The sequence below is a fragment of the Mastigoproctus giganteus genome, chromosome 14 (genome assembly GCF_048544385.1).
Source record: "Mastigoproctus giganteus isolate SK-2022 chromosome 14, ASM4854438v1, whole genome shotgun sequence".
NCBI classification, from domain to species: domain Eukaryota; kingdom Metazoa; phylum Arthropoda; class Arachnida; order Uropygi; family Thelyphonidae; genus Mastigoproctus; species Mastigoproctus giganteus.
In genome coordinates this window covers 36,908,830-36,934,552 of record NC_143588.1, presented here as the reverse complement: position 1 = coordinate 36,934,552, position 25,723 = coordinate 36,908,830, and the positions used below count along the sequence as shown (strand labels likewise).

The 25,723-nt window shown below is 36.9% G+C and overlaps 1 protein-coding gene across 3 annotated transcripts in view; it reads left to right on the top strand.

Annotated features, from left to right (window-relative positions):
* LOC150075068 (protein disulfide-isomerase A5) overlaps window positions 1-25,723 on the top strand; it is a 755,693-nt gene that overhangs the window by 640,482 nt on the left and 89,488 nt on the right. For all 3 annotated transcript variants that reach the window (XM_090388976.1, XM_090388975.1, XM_090388974.1), the window contains one exon: window positions 14,248-14,315. In XM_090388976.1, coding sequence (XP_090245102.1) covers window positions 14,248-14,315 — 68 coding nt within the window. The remainder of the gene's footprint in view (window positions 1-14,247; window positions 14,316-25,723) is intronic.

Sequence of the window (25,723 nt, the reverse complement as noted above, 5' to 3'; positions counted from 1 at the left end):
ATCTCCTTATCTCTGATTCAAAATTCAATGTGGCAATTAAGCTGACCGCATGATTACCCCCTCCCCCCCAGGTCTTTTTTCATTCTCAACTGTCATGAGTTGGTATCACACTTGGGTTGTGGAAAATGTAAAAGGGGTTACTGCTGTCTGTATGCAGGACCTTGCATTTGTGAGTATTAAACTCATTTGCCACTTCTCAGCCCACCTACTTAATTTTTCTAGATCTTGTTGCAGTAACTTGATTGCTGTAATCCTCCTTCATATCATCTGCTAACTTAGATATTAAATCTGACATGCCTTTGTCAATATGATTAATAAAAGACAAAAGTGGACCCAAAACTGAATCCTGCTAGACTCCACTAATAAAATTAGTCCAAGAAGAGCATTCACTACCCATTGATAATCACTTCCAATTTATTCTACTCAGCCAACCCCTTATCTGTAGCAGTAACCTTGCTGTTAATGTCACAATGCTCCAACTTATTGTTGGAGAACTCATACTGCAGTATTTTATGTGCAACAATATCAAAAGCTTGTCCAAAATCTAAGTATATGATGTCATAATTATTTTTTCTATTCAGTTGCTTTGTTACTCAATCAGGTTAATAGGTGCACAAATCCAAGTATTTCTTGCATTTTTTTCTCCAAAAACTGTTTCGTGGCCATTGTACTACAGCTTTTATTTTCCTTGCTCACTGCAATTTGAATGATATTTATCATTGATATATAAACTCAGAAAAGGGAAGCCTCGTGGGTTAGGGGCACAGCTCTGATATGCTACTTTGGCTCCTGCTTCTACAAAAGGGAAGATCTACAACTGGCCCCATTGGTATCAGTCGGTTATTGATTTTTACTGCTGTCATCAGCTTTATTCCAATAGGTCTCCTTCCCTTTGGTCTTGGTTCAGGTCAAGATTTATTGGAAATGTGGCACTGGCCGGGAGAAGTAAAGAGTAGATAAGAAAATAGAAATTATTTGCTTCCCTTCTTACATAGTAACTCCCCACTTGACCTTGGAATTTATTCTAACTGACAGCTTCAACTATCTGTTCCAGCAAAAATAACTCACCAGCTAACAGAAAACTTCCTACAATTTAGTCTAAACCTCTTCCCATGTAATTTGAATTTATGCCCATACGGAATTCTCTTTAACAGTGAAAATTCTGCCATTGTTCATTTTACTAACCCTTTTCAGAGCCTTCTAGGGCTCTGAAAAGGGTTAGTAAAAGCACACTTCTAGGGTGCCTGGTTGCTAAGCTCTGTAGCCCACATAATTGGAGCCTCCTCTTACGGTTGTCCTGTTCACAGATGGACACCATTCAGGCTGCCAATCTTTGATCCCTTTGAAGATGTGTCTTGTTTCAGATGAAGTCTATACTTGAACATAGCATTCCAAATGTAGTCTTACAGTTGCCTTATACAGTACAATGAGATTATGAGCTCCCTATCTCTACAGGATAGCATTCGATATATCATCAGTGGGACACCATGGAATTTCCTTCTGTTTGTTTACACTGCTCATAAAACTTCATATCTGCTCCTAGTATAATTCTTGGATCCCTTTCTTCTTCCTTTTCTGTTGTTTTTGATTCAACCACCACCACCAAGTGTATAATTTATTTTGGGATTGCCATTCCCCAAGTGTAAAACCTTATATTTTGTTGCATTAAAAGAGCTACCACCTTCTGATCGTTCTTGCAGCTTGTTCAAGTCGTCCTGAAGGAGTGCTGCTTGGTACAGATCATTTACTACTGTACCAGTCTTTGTCATTGCAAATTTTGACATCAGGCCTTCTATCCCATCAATATCATTTATGAAAATTGGAAACAATAGTGGTCCACAGGGCTGATTACTGGAGAACCGCACTTTTGCCATTACACCAATCTGAAGAATATTCGTTAATCACAACCCGCTGCCTTCTACCCGGTAGCCACCCAGCAATCCATCTTAGAATCTTTCTGGTAATCCCAACTTGTTCCAGCTTATGCAATAACCTCTCATGAGGGAATCCATTAAATCCCTTGCTAAAATCCAATTATACTCTGTCAAAATTGTTCCCTACATCCAGCTCATGAGTAACTGTGTTAAAATAGCTTACTAAGTTAGTGAAACATTATTTTTCCTTAACAAAACCATGTGTGTGTTATTCCGAATGCCATAACTGTCTAAATGTCCCTGGATTGCACTTTTTAAACATTGTTTAAAAAATTTTCTCTAACACTGAAGTCAACCTCTCTGTAGTTACCAACTTCACTCTTAGAACCGTGTTTATATTTTGGTTATACATTGGCACTCTATAATTCAAAGGAATTCCTCCTGAGTCCAAAAATGCCCTCATAATTGACTTCGATGGTTCAATACATTCCCTGGCAGCCTCTCTCAAAATTGCTGGATATGTGCCATCAACAGAAGCCTGTGGCAGATATAAGCTAGTCTGTAATCAAGTCACAAAAGGTTAGGCAGGCGAAGGCAGATTACGAGAAATCTTTGGCAGAGGATGCTAAGAAAAACAGCAAGAATTTCTTTACTTGTATAAATTCTAAAAGGAAGGGGATGAATCAGGTTGGTCCCCTTGATATCGATTGTTCGACTGTTGATGATCCTGCTCAGAACAAACTGAATGAGTATTTTGCATCTACGTTCACACATGAGAAGTTATTAAGGATTGAAAATGCCAGAAGGTTATCAAATTTTAGCAGGGTGCTTAATGATTTTGTAATAACTGGGAGCAAAGTGGAGGAGAAATTGTTGAAGTTAAACATAAGAAAGGCACCTGGGGTGGATGGGATCTATCCAGTTATATTAAAGGAGGTGGCAAAACCCTTATCCATAATTACGAGAGCATCCTTGGACTCGGGAGGTCCCCGCAGACTAGGGATGTGCAAATGTATCCCCAATTAACAAAGGGGGATCGAAGGGTGTCACAAGTAATTACAGACCAGTTAGTTTAACTTCTGTTCTGCGTAAAATAATGGAGTCACTGTTTAAAGTCACTGGTTAAAGCTGCATTGCAGGATCAACTAGGCAAGACTGCAACAATAATTCAGATACAGCGTGGGTTTGTTAAAGGAAAGTCTTGTCAGACAAATTTGATTGGATATTATGATGCGGTTACAAAGGAACTGATTGCAAAAAATTATTTTGATATCATATACTTGGATTTCCGGAAGCTTTTGACACCATTGCACATAGAAGACTACTGTACAAATTGAAGCAGAATGGTATTAAGGGTAAGTTGCTACAATGGATAAAAGGATGATTGAGTGGGAAAAGACAGAGTGGTAATCAATGGGCGCTGCTCTTCGTAGACTAATGTTATTAGTGGAGTCTCACAGGGTTCAGTGTTGGATCCACTGCTGTTTTGTATATTTATCAATGATATTGATGAAGGTATATCAAGCTTAGTGTTGAAGTTTGCAGATGATACAAAGGTTGCCAGGGTTGTTAATGACAGTAATGGCAGTGTGCTACTGCAAAAGCATCTAGAAAATTTGGGAAGATGGGCTGAGAAATGGCAACTGAAGTTTAGCATTGACAAATGCAAAGTACTGCATGATTGTAGAAGTAACCCCAAAGGAATGTACCAACTGTGTGGTACTACACTTAAGGTGGTAGAAAATAAAAAAGACCTGGGAGTAATTGTGCAGTCAGATATGAAGTTTTTTTGAACAATGCAGACAGGCTGCAAGAGCAGGTCATGGGTTTTGTCAATGATATACAGGAATTTTGCTAGCAGGGGAAAAGGAGGTGATTGCCCCTCTGTATAAGGCAATGGTCAGGCCACACTTTGAGTACTGCAGGTCTGGAGGCCTCATTTTAGGAAGGATGTAGATTTTGTAGATTTGCTTGACCGTGTACAGAGAAGGTCAACAAGATTTGGTGAGGGGAATGAAGGGATCCTCTTACCAAGAGAGGCTTAAGTTCTGCAAATTGCGGCGGCTGGAGACCAGGCACCTACCAGGTGATCTGATTGATGTGTGTAAGGTCTTGAATGGGTTGAGCACGCTGAATTCTGATGGGATTCTTCCACTTGTTCAGATTACAAACCTAAGGGAGCATAAATTCAAATTGAGGAAAGACAGCTATAGAATAGATGTGCAGAAATTTGCCTTTATCCAGCGGGTGGTTAATCACTGGAACAAACTTCCATCTGTCATTGTGGAAGTTGATATGTTCAATAAATTTAAGGAGGAACTGGACAAACATTTAGAGGGAATGGTTGTGTGAATTTTTTTTTTTTTTTTGGCTGATGCTACGTAAGCTCATACGCTTGCTTTTATGCTCCAAAATTTTTCTAATGAACAAGTCATCTGTAATTTTGAAATCACTAATTTCATGACTCAATCTCACTAGACAGCCTCTTCAACGGTCTTTCTTCGGTAAATACAATGCAAAGTACCTGTTAAATTCATCTGCAACATCAGCTGGGTTGTCTAAGACTTTCCCACACCCAGTACACAAGGTCCAGTCTGATTCACTGTTTTCTTCCATGTATTCACGTACATGAAAATTTTCTTGTCTCCTTTCTTTGCTCCTAGACAGTACTTTCTCATATGCAGCCTTGGCCTCTCTGACCTTATCTGTGGTACCATTACAAATCAACTTGTAGCTGCTGAAGGTTTAGTACTATTCATTGCTCTGTAACTGCCCTATACTATCTTTTTCTGCTCTATTTGACTGGCTTGCTCTGTATTCGTCTATTTTGGCATCCTCCTCCTGCAATATTTTCTTAATGGTATGAATGCATTCTTGGCTTCAGTGATTTTTGGTTTTAAGATATTACATGATTCAAGTGTACTTGTCCTCACTTTTCAATCCACCAAATTAGTAGATGCCGTATAGTGCCTTAATTTGTCCAAGTCTCCTCTCCTGAAATTAAAACCTGTGCCTTTACCTTTAACTATTGCAACATCTTTCTCCAACTGATGACTGCATGATCACTCCCTTCCATTGTTTCTTGTATTTTAAGCCCTGTGCCCTCATCTGATTTGTGAGTAATGATGAAGTCGAGAATATTCTCATTCCCTAATATTATTATCTCTGACATGGTGGTACAAATAATAATCTAGTTTATTTAGAAAATTTTCTCCCCAAGGTGAATTCCCTTCCACTTATTCCAATAAATCTGGGGAAATTTGAAGTCACCCATAATAAGAAATAAGACATTTGTGCTTGCTTGTCCATTATATTTGCGTGTGGCACCTCCATAGCCAGGTGGGCAGGAGCAGCAGTGCGTAGCACACGCTTCTTGATTAGACCAGGGTTCAAGCCTGTGACCACCAAATATGGAGGATGCAGAAAGGTCAGGGAATGACCACCGCATATCCCCAGAGCAATATGGCCTTAGTTGCTAATGCTCCTAAAAACCAAATAACAACAACAACATATTTGCATGTAAAGACTTGTCATATTCTTCACAATCTTCTGATGTATAGATTACTCCCACTCTCATATCTTTGCTTCCAACTAACTCACACCACAGATTCTGTGCTGGGAGACTTCAGACTCAGCAAAAGCTCTTTTCGTGCTCAGGCTGCTTTTGATAAGAAGCATGACAACCCTCTACCCCATCTTCCCTATATTTCCTAAATATATTATACATACCATAGTGGAACTCATACATACCATAGTGGAACTCATGATCCCCAATTTCTGGGCTCCCAACAAATTTGGCATCCCCTCTTATGGCTCCTTGGTGGGTGAGGTACTTATGCCATCAGAAATTTTATTTTACTCATATGAGTAATTTAAATTATTTTCCTTCTTGGGTCCCAACAGGGCTTCCTAATCAATTTGATGATATACTCAACACCTTTATATAAAGACCTGGAGAATACATCACCATCAGTGACACCACTTTTTCTCATTCTCTATTCCACCAGAGAGCAGGCAATGAGGAAAATGTCACCCTTCATCCTGAAATGATTAGAAGGGTTGGCAGGATCCCCAAAATCTGTGTGCCTTTTAGTTGAAGCTTCATGTCCAAAACATGTCCAGCAAATTCTTGAAGACACATCAATAGGGAAATACCTACCACAGTAACCTCACATAAAACTCTGAACTCTTCATGTGGTATGATATCAGAGGAAAAGATCTACTCTGAATTGAAAGATCATGGGGTGGCAGCTCTCAAGAAATTATGATGTGAAAGGCAGGAATCTCTTTCTTTCACTTTCTCATCCTTATATTTAACACTCCAGAGCTTTCAAGTTCCATCAAGGCAGGCTACTTTAGCTGCCTAGTAAGGATTTGTATTCCAAACCTGCTGGGGTGTTTTAAGTGCCAAAAGTATGACCACTCACACTTGTTGTGGTAACCCTGCCTGTGCTCGATGTGCTGACAAAGGCCACAAGAACAAAGAATGTTCAGCTTCAAAGCCAATTTGTGCAAATTGCCACGGAGAGCACCCTGCATACTCTCAAGCTTGCCAGAAGTGGAAGGAAGAGGAAAAACCAAAAACAGAACTGAATGTTTCCTACTAAGAGGCCAGGAAATGCATCAACTATAAATAGCAGCAGGCCCTCAATCACTCAGAATGTATCTGGAAAGTGTAGCATCGAGATAAAAATGAAGACGACCATGCCATCATCAGTCATTTACTTCCATCGTCCACTGTATACTAAGCTCACAAAAACTTCTGGGGGCCTCATTTTAGGAAGAATGTAGATTTACTTGAGCGTGTACAGAGAAGGGCAACAAGATTGGTGAGGGGAATGAAGGGATCCTCTTACCAAGAGAGGCTTAAGTGCTGCAAATTGCAGTGGCTGGAGACTAGGCACCTGCGTGGTGATCTGATTGAGGTATATAAGGCCTTGAATGGGTTGAGCACGCTGAATTCCGATGGGATCCTTCCACTTGTTCAGATTACGAACCTAAGGGGGCATAAATTCAAATTAAGAAAAGACAGATGTAGAATAGATGTGCGGAAATTTGCCTTTAGCCAGCGGGTGGTTAATTGCTGGAACAAACTTCCATCTGTCGTTGTGGAAGTTGATAGGTTGAATAAATTTAAGGAGGAACTGGACAGGCATTTGGAGGGAATGGTGTGATTTTTTTTTTTTTTTTTTTTGGCTGATGCTGCATAATCTCATACACTTGCTTTCTTGCATCATATGCTACTACTACTACTACTACCACCTGCCCAGAGGAACCAATCAGCTACCACCCCTATATCTATGCCTCCTACTGCTTTCTCCCAGTACCAAAAATTGATAGAGATAAGTTTTAAAAAACCTTACATTTCTCTGTAACACAGGAAAACATTAATATCGAGATAAAGGAGTTATCAGACAATTCAGTCTTGAAACTCTTTGCCGAGGATGAAATGGGCATAGGACAGCATCCATATTTCCCAAAAAAAAGAGAAACTCAAGATTAAGGAAATATGAGCCCTCAACACTTTGGAAGCCAACCAACAGATCCACCTAGCCCAAATAATTTGCTAAATTCCTACAGTGGAATTGTCATGGATTCTGACCAAATGCAGAATACATCAAGGCGCTCCTGCAAAAGCTAGAACCAGCCTGCTTTTGCTTACAGGAGACTTATCTGAAAGCAAGTGATGATTCCACTGCGTAAAATTACTGTTATTTAGTTTTCCTATCCATAGTTTTGCTGATAATAGCACATTGCATTCCACTTTCCATTTTGAAAAACTTTGCCCTGCTCAATCAGCTTCAGACTCTCAAATATCCGCTACCAATTCCTTAAATGCCAATCTCCAGGTATTTCTCAAGTGGGGCAAAGACAACTTAGTTGATTTCAATCCTAAAACTCAGTCTTGTCTTATATCTTGCAAAGAGGATTCTTCTGCTCCTATGCTTATCTTTGGTGACACTCCAATTTCTAGGCAAAATGATATCTCTCTTTTGGGGATTACCCTTGACTTCTAATCTCCCATGGCACAAGCACATTACAAATATTGCTTTCTCTGCAGGGCGCCTCCTTAGCCAGGTGGGCAAGAGCAGCAGTTCATAGCACACACTTCTGGATTAGACCGGGGTTCGAGCCTGTGACCACTAAATACGGAGGATGCGGAAAGGTCAGGGAATGACCACTTCATATCTCCGGAGCAATATGGCCTTAGTTGCTAATGCTCCTAAAAACCAAATAACAACAACAACAACAGCTTCCTCTGCATCTAAAAAACTTGGTTTTCTCTTTCGCTCTCGGCGTTACTTTTATTCCAAACAGCTGCTCACTCTGTTTAAATCGCAAATCCGCCCTACCATGGAATATTATTCCCATATCTGGGGAAGTTCCCAAAACCTCTCTCAGGCTTCTAGATTCCATTTAGAAGAGGGCAGTTAGGTTAATTAATGACTCCTCTCTAACAGAGTCTCTCCCCTCTCTGTCTCATAGATGTATTGTTTCTGCTGCATGCCTTTTCTACAGATACTTCCACGGGCACTGATCTTCCGAATTCACTTCTGTAATTCCTGCTCTCTCCTTCAAAACAGTCCGAACACGTGCCGCCACCAGTCAACATCCATTTACTGGCCAGCTTCAAACTCACAGAACCAACTTTTCATCTTCCTCATTTATTCATTCAACTGCCGTATTCTGGAACAAATTTCCTTCATACGTATTTCTTGAAAATTACAGTCTACAGAAGTTCAAGTCTAATGTCAACAAATATCTTCTTTCATCTTATCAACCCCCAACCCAAGCACGGTACTAAGTACTATAGGTTGTAATACCTCTCGTGTTTGGGGTTTTCATAAAAAAGAAACAAAAAGTCTACAAAGTCAACCCAACGATAGCAAACTTCCTAGAAGCAACTGTGGTGAAAATAGGACCACCATCAGTGTTAAGAACATCATGACCAATTTAATTCCCATTGGAAGAGAAATAGTCTTGGTAGATGCCTTGATCCCACTGTGGTTCTGTCTATCACTCAACCTGCTATTCACCATGCTTAATACCAGAAAGTATAGATATACTCTTAAAGCAGTGAGGAAGAGCTTGTATACCTGCTCCAACCTCATGTACAATGATGACATCAAGCTATATGCAGCAACCGAGAGTCAACTCAAAGCTACTCCAGATCATTGAAAAGTTCAGCACTGGCATCAAGGTGGAATTCAGACTAGACAAATGCAAGGCATTGTATCAGGAAAAACAGTTGGATGAAGACTGATAAACAGATTGAAGCAATGACAGAGGGGGGGAGAGAGAGAGACCTGCAAGTACCTGGGGATGATACAAACTGAACATCTAAACTACCAGGAATTCAAGGCCCATCTGACCAAGAAAAACCATCAGAGACCTCAGAAGCCTGCTGAAAGCAAAGCTAAGTGTAGGGACCACATTCAAAGCCATAAACACCTTACACAGTCCCAGTACTAACATACTTCTTTGGGATTGTGGACTAACATCAAGTTAGGGAGATCACGAGAAGGACCAGGACAATGATTATGACGAAGTGTAGCCACTGCCACTATCCAAAGGCAGCTGTCAGAAGACTAACCATAGTCCAGAAAGAAAGAAGGGGCTTGACAAGTAACATTGAACAATAGAATAAAGCAGTTAAAAACCTGAAGGATTATTCTAGAAAAACGGTGCCAATAAGGAAGATAGATAAATGGCACCACCCAGACAGAAAAAACAAAGTAAAAAAAAAAAAAAATGGACAAAGAAGGTGCTCCATGGCAGGAACCCCTAATGACCTCCATCACCACTACATACATTAGAAAGCTTCCAACATGTGGCTAACTAGTAAAACGCTCTCCTCCAAGGCTCACATTCGTGCTCATCATTCAAGATGGTGATCAACACCAGGAATTACAGCAGATATATCGCCAAGGACTCCAGTGTGACAGAAGACATATATTGACAATGCCACCTTGCCCCAGAAACAGTCCAAAACATCACCATGGAATGCAGGGTGATCACTCAGACATAGGATACTCATAGACATCACCAGGATAATACATCAGAAACCAGTGAAGAAATACCAGTTGATCAAAGAAAGTATACTATATTACAAGTACGAATCCTCAGGCTGTACAAGAAATCCTTACCCACAAGTTGTACTGGAACCATGCCATAAGACTAGACAATCCCACATAACATACTAGACAAGATGATCTTGCACAACTAGGGCTTGCAAACCGGTTTTATAAACCGGTTAAATCCGGTTTTCATATTGAGTTGTTAAAACCGAAACCGAGCTTCTAAAACCGGATTCGAATATTTTTTTAGTTAGCCCTCGAATGTGGTTTTTTGTTACGCACATTTTCTTTTGTTTGTTCGTTTGCCTGGTTCGTTCAACTGCTTTATGTTTTAAACCTGTTTTTTATTTTATTTTATATTTAGGTAGGTACGAATCTCATGGGCAAGTGGCCCAAATCTAGGAGGGTACCTTTTTATCTTCCCACCTGTATCATGTCTCGATGCAGGTGTACTCATTTGTGACCGAATGAGTTGGAGCGATAGCGTAAAAGAAAATGCTCAGCATTTCTCCGTTCCATCTATCTTGTTCGCCAGGCAAGTTATGGAATGCGCCTTATTGATGGTTACCCGCTAGAAACAGATTCGCTGAATATTGCATCAAATTTCAATCGTAGAAAGTTTTTTGCTTCTTTATTCCTATTAAATTTGCGATCAAATGTTCTCCAAAAAGCAGCTTCACCAAATTTAGCTTTTATGTAATTTTGAAAATACAATATATTTAATTGGGGAAAAAAAATTGCAAGTAAATAAAAAAAAATTTCTATTGTGAAAATTTTGAAACTTGCCTCGTTTATACTCTTCATTCAGTGCTTGCGGGAGTGACGCATAGTATCGTGCCTTTGTTATCTTCAATATTTTTATTTAAAATTGTCGGTGATATAAATTCCTACTAATTAATATTTATTACTCTTAATATGTCTAAGATGAAATCAAATGTATGGAATTATTTTGCTCGAAAAAGCAAAGATGAAGCACAATGTTCGAAATGTCAGAAGATAATGACATTGTCTGGAGGATCTACATTATCTTTGATGTTGCATTTAAAGAAAATGCATCAGATTGACATTAAGCAAGATAACAGTGAACCTCCCGTAAAAATGGTAGGAACATTAGAAAACTTTATCATTAAAAAAATCTATGGAAGAAGAGATTTCAAAATTAGCTGCTTTAGATGGATTTTCTTTTAATGCAATTGCCAAGAGTGAGTTTATACAATCAAGCCTTCACCTTCAGAGAAATAAATACGATAAATTACCATCAGCCTCAGTGAATGGAATTAAAAATATGGTTCTGCATTATTATAAAACTAAGAAAGAAGAACTCATTCAGCATTTCAAAAATTCATTGGTTTTGGGTGCACGTTATTCATTGACTCTAGACGAATATACGTCTATACAAAATAAAAGGTATATGAATATAAACGTGCATTCAAAAGACAATCATTGGTCATTAGGTCTTATTGAGATTAATGGTTCACTTGATAGCAGAAGAACTGAGCAAATTGTGAATGGACACTCGAAGGAATTTGGTTTGAACTTGGATGAGGATATTGTTGCCTGCACCACCGATGGAGCAGCAATGATGATTAAGTTTGGCAAGCAAATTACGCCTGATCATCAACAGTGTATAGCACATTGATACATCTGTCAGTTATAGATGTACTTTATGAAAAGCAATCAATTATGGTGCCACAGTCTCCGAGTCTCCCAAAGACAATGAAGAAAATGAAATTAATTAAGAAAGTAGTGATGATGAAGAAGTTGAAGAAAGACAGCAAGGCATGCTTTATCAAACCGACTTTACCGATGAGCTCATTTATTTCTTCAATCCAATGGCCAATATTGCACAAACTATTAACAAAGTCAGAAAAATTTGCAAGCTTTTTCGAAAATCGCCTACCAAAAAATACAAAAAAACATATTACAAAATTTTGTTAAAGCAAAATTTAATGGGAAAGAATATAAACTTATATTAGATTGCAAGACTAGATGGGATAGCACATTCTATATGATTGAAAGATTTTTGAAATTGAAAAATTGCATTCCAAATGCTCTATATGCAGTACTGTCAACTGAAGCTGTGACTGACGATGACTGGAAAACACTTGAATTGGTATGTGAAACTTTGCGACCAGTTGAAATGATTCTGAAGGCTATAACCTCAGAAGATACAGACTTACTTAAAGCAAAGTCTTCAATAGAATTTCTGCTTGCTAAGCTTGATACAACAGAAAACCGATTTGCTTTAAAGTTTCACCAAAGCCTTTTGCAGCGTTACAATGCAAGACGAAATTGCCAAACTGTGGCTTTGCTAAGCTGTCTACACAACTCCAAAAAGTTTAGGAAAGAAGATTCAGGTTCAAGAACTTTTGATTTTCCAAGTAAGCAAGTTTTGAAAAGCATGCTGAAAAGATTTATCAGAGATTATTTGCAAAACATTCCAAAGGAGTCTTAGCGTTGAATGAAGAAACTGAAAATAAACAAACTGTTCTTTTAGAAAAAAACAAAGACTCGTCTACTTCTGATGTTGGAGATACACTCATGCGAGAGTATGATAGTGTAATAAAGAGATTAACTGAAGAGCCTTCAAAATATCCCAGTGAATTGGAAATCAGCAAAGAATTTAAAATTTTGGAGGCAACTAGCAGCAGAAGTGAAAAGCTGGAGAAAGTTTATAGAGCACTGCTGACCATTAAACCAACAAGTGTCCAATCTGAGAGTGTTTTCGATCACTGGTCTCTTTAACACAAAAATAAGGTCAAGTTTATCAGGAAAAATGATTAATATACTGTGTTTTTTAAAGGATCATTTTCAGAAAAAAGCTGAGCAATAAATAGTGAAGTAATTTCCCCAAGCTGTTTTTTTTTCACATTATTTTTATTTATTTATTATTATTATTATTATAGGGCTTATTATTTTTTTGTTTACTATACAAGAAGATAGTTTTTATTCAAAGGATTTGAATACAATTTGTAATTTTGTATAATCTCAAGCTGGTTACTTTTTTGGAGCATTTTAATTTTTTTATTTATTTTTACTATAAGAGGTGATAGATTTTGTTTAAAAGATTTGATTACGATTTGTACAATCTACCCAAGATAAAATAAATACCTGTGTTATAAGCTTTTAATTATTTCTCCTAAGTTTGAGAAAATCGGTTTTAAAACCGGTTTTAAGAGTAAACTTCGGTTAAACTCGGTTTTGAAATTTCTCGGTTTTATGCAAGCCCTATGCACAACGTACCAGACATAACTCATTGACAAGAAGGAAAAGACTACCTACCAGATCAACGTAGCAGTGTACAACTCCAGCTCCACGAAACTACGAGGAAGAGATCTGGAATTACACAGGCCATAGACAGGAAGTCTAAAAAAATGTGGCATGTGGAACAAATAGCAGCCATTCTGATCACCATGTCAACCGCTGGCATGATGTCAAAGAGCCTGCATGAGAACTTATCAGCAATAGACCTCCCAGAGAACACCTACAAGGAACTCAAGAAATCCACAGTCCTAAATACTTGTAGGATAGTCAGAGTTCGTCAACCAATAATAGTAACTGGATATAGCAACCATCCCAAACATTTGGTACAAATACCCATTGTGGGATGGTGTGGGGGGGGGACATAAGAAGAAAAAATAAACGGAATAATGTATAAATAAAATAAGACTATTGTCCCAAGAACCATGTTTTTACATTTGCTATACGGAAACCATGTACATTAAAATTTTACTACACATGTAAAATGTCTAGAATGTATTGAACAATGAGAATGGAATATCAGTATTGCATTTCACTTTATCATGTAAACTAATTCAGTACTTATTTTTATTCATGCCAATCTACAGAATTAATTTCAAGTTGGACAAAAGCAACAACACTTAAATTTCCTGTATTCTTGTGCAATTATTCCAGGGCTCACATCTGGTGAGTATAGGCTTGGCATGCCCAGGGTATACTGAGCTGGATATCATCATTCTTCTATTTCTTGGTGATTCTCTTCTCTTCTCTCTCTCTCTCTCTCTCTCTCTCTCTCTCTCTCTCTCTCTCTCTCTCTCAGGGTAACATAAATATTTTTTGGCTGGTGCAGCATAAGCCTCAGGCTTCTTTGCACCCTATAGCTTTTACCTATATGTGATCTTATATTTTTTGCCTCTTTGAGAAACTGTATAAGTGAATCTGCCATATAATATGTACATACTATTCACAGATTTTGTTTATATTAGAATTATTCTATTTATTTAATAAGTGAAGAATTGTTTATATTCAAAAAAGTCATTGTCACTCTATTTTAGGGTGTGGTCATTGTAAAGCCCTGAGGACAGTGTTTGCCCAAGCTGCAGCTAAATTAAATGAAGAAAAGGTTTGTGATGTTTCTTTCTTTTTGTTATAATTTTTATTAAGTAATTGTATTTTCTCACTGTTTTCCAGTATTTGTAAAATGCGTGTTTTTTATTGTTGATGATTTTGATAAAGCACTTCACGGAGAAGAATTTTGTCTAGTTATCATGTTATTTAGCAAAATGAATTGAAACTGCATATTTAATTTTTACATAGCTGCTAGTTCTCTAGATTTATGATTAAGAGTCCATTTTTCGATACTTTCTCCTGCTTACCTTTATAATATAGTTTTTTTAGTTAATGAAATGGTTGTTATGTTAGGTGTGCTAGCCTGAATTGCATATTGAGTCCTGTGATACCCATTCTAATAGTTAGGCATGTTTTTTATTGAATGTACAGATTTCAGTTTTGCGTGATCTTTATGTCATGCAAAAATAAAAGCACAATGGTTGAACACTTGTGTAATATGCTGTTCTTGTCATCTAATTAATTTTTGTGTTGAAAGGGCACTTCATAAAATTGGAGGGATATATATTTAGTTCTTTTAACCATTCACTGAACCCTATGAAGTCAATAAATTTTATCTGATAGTATCTCAGAAATGTTCAAAAACTGCCATTTTAAAAACTATAAATCTGTACCATCACATATAATTCTGATTTGTAAATTATACACTTTTACTTTTTATTGTTATTTGAAGCTTTTGTTTATATACTCTTGACATGGTGGCCTTTTTGTAAGTCACCTAGGAGCTTTTATCTGCATTAACCTTGGACTTTGTGCATCATGTCCTATGCTGCCAATGTGGCACTAAATCATCATCATCATCATCTACATTACATTAAATATGTGGAAGAACGAAACAATGTGCTGTCATCTTCCAACATCGAGCAATCTACTTTTTTTTAGGAAGATCCACCATAACTATGACTTAACTTGACTTGACTTGACTGATTACTGCACATATGAATGAAACAGCATATATTTCAAAATCATTACTATGTACATCAAAGTAAAAGTTATAACCTCTGTTAATAGAGGTTATAACTTTTGCTTTGACGTAACTTTTACTTTGACTTTTACTTAGGTGTAATACGAAACTGTATTTTTGTGTCTATATTGCAAAGCTTAGTTTATTTTTCAATTAAACTTTAATTATTAAATTAAACAATTGTTTAATTTATTTTTGTATAACTTAACAAGTTTCATTAAGATGCTAGAATATGATGTAGCAGAAGATGTATAAGCATCATTTTTCATGTATTTAAAAACCTTGAAAGGTAACAACAGGTGTGATTTCTGTACTGTATGTGGACTTGATTTTTCAATTTCAATTTGTGCAAAACACAATGCAATCAGACATATGGATTTCTTCCTATGCCATGTATAGGAAAAAATGCAAAACTAGATATAGCATTTCAAAGTGAAGATGATATAATGAAATAGCAAAAAAATATGAAAAGACAAAGGCTTGCTGCCATTAATTGGGAAATTGGACAATGAGTAAAAGATGTAGTGATGGCTCATATATATATATATATATATATATATGCTGTTTTGCATTCATGTGCAGTAATCAGGTCATGCCAAGTAATCAATCAAGTCAAGCCTTACTATTACAGTGGATCTTTTTTTAAAAAGATCAAATTGAAAATAGCTTGCTCTCACAGTAGTTGTTGGAAGGTTACAGTACAGGGCATTTTCTTCTGACCAATCTGAAAGCATGTGGGATTCACTGAGAACTGGTTGGCACAGCATTGCTAGAGCTTCTGTTGTAATTCTAAAAACTGGAATAGCAAAGGTATTAAAAGAGAACATTGAACACTTGTTGATAATATGCTGTTCTTGTCATCTAATTAATTTTTGTGTTGAAAATACCCTTTATTTCTTCTGAAATTGGAGCAATATTGTATGTTCCTGCTAGATTATGCTATGTGCAAAAAAATGACAGATTGAAACAGCTTAAATTAATGCATGCCACTGAAGTAAAAAAGGTTTTGAAGCTTGTGTGTGCTTTGTCTATCTTTGATGACTTCTACCATCTGTTTAAAAAAGAGATTAGAACTAGTGAGAAAAGCTGTGTGAGCAATTTTCACTTGCTGAAAAGTACAAGTGATCACTAGTGAATGGCACAGATCGTATCCAAATCCAGTTAGTTTGTGATAGAAAAAGAAGTTTTGAAAAAAGATAAATTTAGTCCTGAATGAAAGTTTGGAATCATAAACTACTGGTGGTGGTCCAAACAAGCTAATAACCTAAGGCTGGTTATCCTGACATATGCAGAACGTCTGTAAATATTCTTTAATATCAACTTAAATAAAGCATTATGCTTCTTATTTTAAATGTTATGTTAATGTTTGAAAATCTGAATAGTACCTCAATAAAACAAACATCTTTGGGGGAGGATACAAAGACTAATAGATTAACCAGAGATACACGTGCAGAGGTGAAAGTGATTCATGTAATACTTTTATTGGAATATGTGGCAGCTCTCTGTAATGCAAATATCTGGGATTACAAGCCCTGCTGGGGCACGTCATGGAACCAGTAAATGCTTGGGCTATGTAACTGAGCACTAACTATGCATGGGTTGTTGTTACCTTAGTTACCCTAGCCCATGCACTAACTATGCATCGGCTAGGGTAACTAAGAGTAAGATCAGGTGGATGTATACTTGCATGTGCAGCAAGCCTAGGAACATAGTAAATACATTTGATGAAGTTGAGTTACTCATTAAGTCACCAAATGCAGATATTGTAGGGTTATTGGAAACATGGTGTTACTCACACATAAGGGATGCTGAAATATAACATGTACAAAAAGAACATACAGGGAAGGGGATGCTCTAAAGTTAAAAAGCATATTAAATCTAAGGCAGTGCATCCAGTCAACCTGGGTGACCAGTGCAAGTCAGTTTGACATAAGCACTGGGAAAACGAAAATGAGAGGAATGTTTTATAGGCCCAGTGATTATGATGAGTATAAAAAGCAACTATACAGAGAAATAGAGTAGGGTAGAAAATCAGAATGTTTTATAATGAGGGATTTTAACTTTCTGGATATCAACTGGACATGTGGATTGGTCACTCACACACTAGCAGGATTTATTGGACGAATGTTTTTTACAGCAGTATGTTAGAGAGGCATGAAAAAGAAGCAATAGTCTCTCGGATTATCTGCAGCATGTCTTCGTGTATTAAGAATCTCTCTTAAAAGACCCACTGAGTGGCAATGGTTGCAATGTCCTGATGTGAAATTTACTTAAATACACAGCCAGAATAAAGGGAAAGCTTTTGCTTTCCTAAGGGTGATTACAGTGTTCTCAAATTCTATATAGTGACTATCTGATGACGTTACTAACGGCAGATATTAAATGGGAAGCATTCAGAAAGTAATTGTAGAAGCTACTATGGCAGTAATTGTAGATGCTGCTAGCTTTTAATACCATCTAAGAAATACTGCTCAAGCTTAAACCTAAATGGAAGTCATATGAACTGATGAGACTTGTGGCAAAGAAGAAAAATGCATAGGATGCATATAAATTCTCAGGAGATAAAAAAGCCAATGGTAGATATAAACTAGTAATTTAGTCACAAAGGAGGTAGGAAAGCTAAGGCAGATTGCAAGAAGGCTCTGGTGAAGAATGCAAAGAGAAGCAGCAAAGACTTTACTTATATTAACAATATAGCAGGTTGAATCAAATTTTTTAATGTCAATGGTTTAACTGTTGATGATTCTAATCAGGATGCTGTCAAACTGAATAGCTATTTTGCATCAATGGTCATGCATGAGGAGTCCCTAAAGGTCTCCTAATGCATGACTGTTGATGCAAAATATCCTTTGATACAAAATACTATGGCATTACCCTTTAGGGAGGGTAATGCCAGAAGTTCATCAAAATCTAACAAGGAGCTAAATGATTTAGGGACCCAACACCGTCCCACAGGGTTCGGTGTTGGGTCCACTGTTGTTTTGTATATTTATCAATGATATTGATGAAGGTATACCAGGCTTCATGTCGAAGTTTGCAGATGATACAAAGGTTGACATGGTTGTTAATGACAGTAATGGCAGTGTGCTACTGCAACAGGATCTAGATAATTTGGGCAGATGGGCTAAGAAGTGGCAACTGAAGTTTAACCTTGACAAATGCAAAGTACTGCATATGGGTAGAAGTAACCCCAGAGAAATAAACCAACTGTGTGGTACTACACTTAAGGTGGTACAAAATGAAAAATACCTGGGAGTAATTGTGCAGTCAGATATGAAGTTTTCTGAGCAATGCAGACAGGCTGCCAGGGCAGGTTATGGGGTTTTGTCAATGATATATAGGAATTTTGCTAGCAGGGAAAAGGAGGCGATTGTCCCTCTGTATAAGGCAATGGTCAGGCCACACCTTGAGTACTGCGTGGCCTGCATGGTCTGGAGACCTCATTTTAGGAAGAATGTAGATTTACTTGAGCGTGTACAGAGAAGGGCAACAAGATTGGTGAGGGGAATGAAGGGATCCTCTTACCAAGAGAGGCTTAAGTTCTGCAAATTGCAGTGGCTGGAGACTAGGCCCCTGCGCGGTGATCTGATTGAAGTGTATAAGGCCTTGAATGGGTTGAGCACGCTGAATTTTGATGGGATCCTTCCACTTGTTCAGATTACGAACCTAAGGGGGCATAAATTCAAATTAAGAAAGGACAGATGTAGAATAGATGTGCGGAAATTTGCCTTTAGCCAGCGGGTGGTTAATTGCTGGAACAAACTTCCATCTGTCGTTGTGGAAGTTGATAGGTTGAATAAATTTAAGGAGGAACTGGACAGGCATTTGGAGGGAATGGTGTGATTTTTTTTTTTTTTGGCTGATTCTGCATAAGCTCATACACTTGCTTTCTTGCATCACATGCCACTATTACTACTACTATTTTGTGATAATTGAGAGGAAAATGTAAGAGAAATTGTTGAAGCTTAATATAAAAAAGGTGCCTTGGGTGGACGGGATCTGTCCATTTATATTAAAAGACTCTTAGCCTTAATGATGCCAATTTATAACTACTAAAGTAGTTGGCTATGTACAGAAATGATGCAATTGCCCTAACCTGTATACTAGTTAATTCCCTACTTAACCTGAGGCTTTTGCCCTAAACCAGTGATGTCCAGCCTATGGCCCATGTGCTGGATCTGGCCTGCAAATAATTTTTATACGGCCCATGTGAAAGTAACTCTGAACTAAAACAGCATTTTAGAGAATCGCGCCACTGTGTGTAGAGGCATGCAAGCGTCAAGCTCGACTGTATCAAATGTGTGCGTGTGGTTCAATCAGTCATATGTACACTAAATACAGTTATGTATGTATCAATCTTTTCATATTGTGAAATTATGCTATTTTGATATTACTTGTTCAATGTATTGAATTATTATTAATTTGTATTTAATTTAAAAAAATCATCCTTAAAAATGTTCCAAAAGAGGAAAGTCAATTTAGAGTGTCATGTTTTTAATCAAAGGCAGACTGAAGACTATTTCTTCATTGTTTACCATGAAAAAGCAGTATGTTTGGTGTGTTAGGAGACTGAGTTTTTAAAGAATATAAAGTAATTAAAAATGACACTATGATTCCCAGCATAAATCTTATGATCAACATAAAGGAACGTTGCAAAGGGAAAGTGTTCAGAGTTGCAAAACAAATTAAGAAAATAACAAAACACACTGAAAACATATCAGTCAAGAAATTTATCAGCTGTTAGTGCTGGTTATCAAATTGCACATTTGATTGCTTTTGAAAGTAAACCATTCAGCGATGATGAATTTGTTTGTTAAAAGTTGTGGAAAAATGTGTACGGGGAAACAAACAATGACACAAGACATTAGTTTGTCTCGACAAACAATTATGCAAAGAGCAGAAGATATTGGAAAGAATTTTTTCGAACAACTTTTGGAAAACATAAAATAAATGAAATATTTTAGTATGTCATTGGATGACAGTAATAAATGACACAGCCCAACTCCTTATCCTCATGCATGGAATTAATGATAATTTTTTACCAGTTGAAGATTTAGCTGATATATAGAGTATGTACAGAACAACTGCAGGTGAAAATCTTGTTGAAAATTTTTGCCAATCTATTGAAAAGTTAGGATTATATATTACTGGTAGAAGTCACAACTGATGGTGCAAAAAATATATTTGGTAAAAACATTGGGCTTATGGGTAGAATAACCAAGAAAATGATAGATATCGGAGCTGAAACTCCAGTTAGCATTAGTAGAGGCATTTAATGCAAGAAAGCAAGCTTATGCAGCATCAGCCTAAAAATAAATAAATAATAATAAATAAATAAATAAATAAAAATAACCACTTCCACTTCACCCCTCTGTTCGTTCGAAATACCTGTCCAGCTGAGCCTTAAACTTATTTAGGCTATCAGCTTCCACGACAAGGGATGGACGTCTGTTCCACCAACCAACCACACGCTGGCTAAAGGCAAATTTCCTCAAGGCTATCCTACATCTGTCTTTCCTCAATTTGAATTTATGCCCTCTCAGGTGATTATTCTGAGCAAGAGGAAGAATCCCATCAGCATTGAGCATGCTCAAACCATTCAAGGCTTTATACACCTCTATCAGATCACCTCGCTGGTGCCTAGTCTCCAGACACTGTAATTTGCAAAACTTAAGCCTTTCTTCGTAAGAGCACCCCTTTGTTCCATTCACATTAAATCTTGTTGCCCTTCTCTGTACTCGTTTCAGCATCTCTACATCCTTCTTGAAATGAGGCCTCCAGACCTGTATACAGTACTCTAGGTGTGGCCTGACCATTGCCTTATACAAGGGAATAATCACCTCCTTATCCCTGCTAGAAAAATTCCTATATATCATTGACAATACACCATGAGCTACTCTTGCAACCCGTCTGCACTGCTCAGAAAACTTCATATCTGCCTGCACAACCACCCCCAGGTCCTTTTCATTCTCTACCACTGTCAGTGCAGTACCACAGAGTTGATACGTTGCTCTGGGGTTGCTGTTTCCCATATGTAGCACTTTACATTTGTCAATGTTAAACTTCGTTTGCCACCTCTCGGCTCATCTGCTCAACCTTTCCAGATCCTGTTGCAGCAGCATAGTGTCAGTAGTTTCCTTGACAACCCTGCCAACCTTCGTATCGTCTGCAAACTTGGACATTAAGCTTGATATACCATCATCAGTATCATTTATAAATACATAAAACAACAATGGACCCAATACTGAATCCTGAGGGACTCCACTAATAACACTAGTCCACGATGAGCAGTGTTCATTGATTACCACTCTCTATCTTCTTCCCCTCAACCACCCCTTTATCCATAGCAGCAATTTGCCTCCAATGCCACACTGCTCCAATTTGTGCAGCAGTCTTCCATGTGCAACAGTATCAAAAGCCTTTCTGAGATCCAAGTATATAATATCAAAGTTATTCCCTGCATTCAGTTCTTTTGTGACTGCATCATAGTATCCAATCAAATTGGATACTATAATGCAGTCACAGTATCCAATCAAATTGGTCAGGCAAGACTTCCCCTTAACAAAACCATGCTGTGTCCGAGCTATAACTGAAGTCTTGTCTAGATGATCCTGCAGTGCTTCTTTAACCAGTGCCTCCATTAATTTTCCGGGGAACAGAAGTTAAACTAACAGGTCTATAATTACTTGTGTCGCCCTTTGATCCTTCTTTGTGAATTGGGGTCACATTTGCACATCTCCAGTCCATGGGTACTTCCCCTGAGTCCAAGGAAGCTCTCATAATTATGGTTTGCTTACTTCCTTTGCTGCCTCCTTTAATATAACTGGATTGATGCCATCCACCCCAGGTGCCTTTCTTGTGTTTATCTTCAACAATTTCTCCTCCACTTTACTCTCAGTTATTACAAGATTCTCTAGCTTACTGCCAGAGTTGAATACACCTCTGGCATTCCCCTCATTGTGTATTAAGAAGCTCTTTATGAGAAAGTATTGAATCTCCAACACGTTATTTTAACTGTAAATTTTATAAGATCACATGGCTTTAATCACTGAATGTTTCCACAGTTTCTTTCAGAAATTGAAGCTGAACACGAAAGTATAATTTTATGTTGTGCAGTGAGATGACTTAGTCATAGCAAAGTATTACATCAGTTCTTTAAACTGCATCATGAAATTGATATTTTTATGACAGAAAAAGGGAAACCAATAAAACAACTATCAAATATGGAGTGGCTGTTTGATCTTACAATTCATGCAGACATTTCTAGTCATTTTAAATGCTTTTAATTTAAAATTACAAGGGAAAGAAAAATTGCTCTGATTTTTTTGGTGACATCAAATCATTTCAGTTGTTATTATTTTAATTCCAAATTGAGCAAGACAATTTAGTTCACTTTGAATGTTGTACCGAGCTAAAGGAGAAACACATTTCCAAAGAATTTTGCCTCTTGTTTATTACATTTACTTTTTGACAAGTCTGAAAGTCGATTTACTGATATAAGATCCCAAGAAAAAGACATAAGCTTGTTTAAGAATCCATTTATTTCTATGGCTAAAAAGTGCAATCCCATGGTTCAAAAATAAGTACAGTATATTGACTGTGAAAATAAACTCTTGAATTCTACATGGCTCTCCCATCTGAAGATTTTGTGCTAATAAAATAAAATGCAATGGAAATGGCTACTTTGTTCGGATCAACATATGTTTGCGAGCAAGTTTTTTCATGCATGAAATCATATAAATATTTAAAAAGAAACAGAATAACAGACGAGCATCTTCATTCCGAATTGAGAAAGCATCAGAAATTTTTGACCAAATTTTGAACAATTATCTAAAAATATCCAGCCTCAATCATCTCATTAAATGTTAAGTTTTGTTCAGTAAATGTTATTGTGTATTGAACTTAATAAAATTTTCGAAATTTTCAGTTTCAGGTGTATCATTATATTTATTTATTTACCTTAATATTGAAAAGCAGTGATCCTTTTCAGATTGTAAATTTTCTTAAGTGACAATTTAAAAGCAAAAGTAAAGTATTTTTTTTTTAAACAAAAATAAAGTATTTTTAAAAAAAAACAAAAGTATGTCATATTTTTATAATTTTAATAAAATCTAAAAAATAATTCACTGACATAGATTTGTTTTACATAAAAGTGTTGGGAATTTGCATTTTTTATATATAGCCTGAAAATAAAAAAACATTAACATGAAAATAGAAACTTTCTTTTAAATGTAACAAGATAAGGAAAATGTAACAATTTTTTTCTCGAATCACTCAGTGCACCCCTCTATGGGTAAAGTTTGGACACCACTGCCCTAAACTATTCGGTAATCTAAATTATCCACACCATCAGGTATCTCTCATATTGTGGAGTTATACTTCGCAACTGGGTTGTCATCATTGCAACACCAGGGTACCTGCCCACCCACTGATGAGCACAGCCAATAGCTTCGAAACCGTGCCATATGGGTGATGATATCCACTGAGAATAAATAACAATAGTCTTCTCCTACAGTGAAGCCTTACTTATTCGAGATAATGCAATATCATGGTAACTCGTTGTGAAAGTAGTTATAAATTGGCATCATACTTAATGATGCCTATTTATAACTACTAAAATAGTTGGCTACATACAAAGCACTAACTTCTATGCTAGGGACACCTAGCCATAATTATGAGAGCATCTTTGGATTCAGGGAAGGTCCTTATTGACTGGAAATGTGCAAATGTATCTCCACTTCACAAATGGGGATCAATGGAAGACTTGGATAATTACAGGTCTGTTCACTTAACTTCTGTTGTGGTGAAAATAATGGAGTCATCAGTTAAAGAACTAATGCAGGACCATCTATACAGGAATGCAGTTGTCCTGCAATTGCAGCATAGATTTTTACAGGGTGATCTTGTTTGACCAATCTGATTGGGATACTGTGGTGAAATAATAAAGGAACCGGATGCAAAAAATAATTTTGATATCATATAATTTGATTTCAGGAAAGCTTTTAATACTGTTGCACATAAGACTGCCAATAAAATTGGAGCAGTATGGCATTAAGGGTAATATACTGCAATGGATAAAGGGATGATTAAGCATGTGCTTATTACATTTATAAATACTTTAAAAATAAAAAAATAAATAAAAAGTAGTTATCAATGGACATTGCTGTTTGTGGACTAATGTTAACAATAGAGTTGTCCAGGGTTCAGTGCTGGTTTCTATATTTATTATTGATGAAGATCTATCAGGCTTAATGTCTAAGTTTGCAGACCTTACAAAAGGGGGGGGGGTTAATGACAGTAATCAGAGTAGGCTACTGCAACAATGTCTAAAAAAATTATGATGGGGAAGATGGGCTGAGGGAAAATGAAAAAGACCTGGATGTACTTGTGCAATTAGATATGAAGTTCTCTGTGCAGTGCAAACAGGCTGTCAAGGTCAACTCGTGGGGTTTTGTCAGTGATGTACAGGAACTTTGCCAGAAGGGTTATATCATGAAAAAACATATTAGCTCCAGCACTACCACATTTGTTGCAAGTAGTTAGTGTGGAAATCACAGTCGTTCTACTACGACAAGGGTAGGCAACTGCGGTGTGCAAGCCGCATACAGCTCTTTGAACATGCAACTCCGGCTCTTTAACTTTTAGTCCACATGTACTACAGGCTACGTATTTCCGCAAGCAAATATTTTTGAACATGAACTATATTAAAAATAAATCAAGAAACCATCTGAAAAATGCGTGTCTATCAGTGTTTAAAGATGAAAATTACAGCATACTCACCTAATGTTGAGAAACTTACTCAAGTTTAGCAGCAAAAGTCACATTAATTCGTACCTAATTGGATGTTTGTTACATTTTTTCAGTATTATTACATAATATTTCAAAAAATATATTTTTTTTTAATAAAACACCTTCCTACTCTTTCTTTTTCTTAAACTCCCTCCCTTCCACCCCTCATCCCAGCTTGAGCTGAGGTGCGACTCTTCTGATTCTTTCTTTTTTTTTTTTATTTATTAAATCAAAAAAGGTTGCCGCGACCCCTGTACTACGATATATTTCCTGTGTGTTTTGTTACTAGCTGTAGGAAAGCTAAGGCAGATTGCAAGAAGTCTGGCAAAGAATACAGAATACAATCATGTATTTTCTTTAATTTCATCTAGCTTGAGAACTATCTAGTCTTGAAGTGATTTATTACTGTTTATGCAAAGTAATATGAAAATACATGATTTAATCCCCAGAAGGATATTTCTGCAAAATTTTATAACTATTTTTGTTTCATGATGTTTTGAATGTATTTAATAGTGATTTATATTCAAATGGCTGGATATCTCTCCCCCCAGTAAGTTAGATTTACCATGTACGTATTCTTCTTCCCTTTATCATTATTTATTTATAAATTTGACAAAAGATTGGATTGTCTCTTCAATCATAGTATTTTT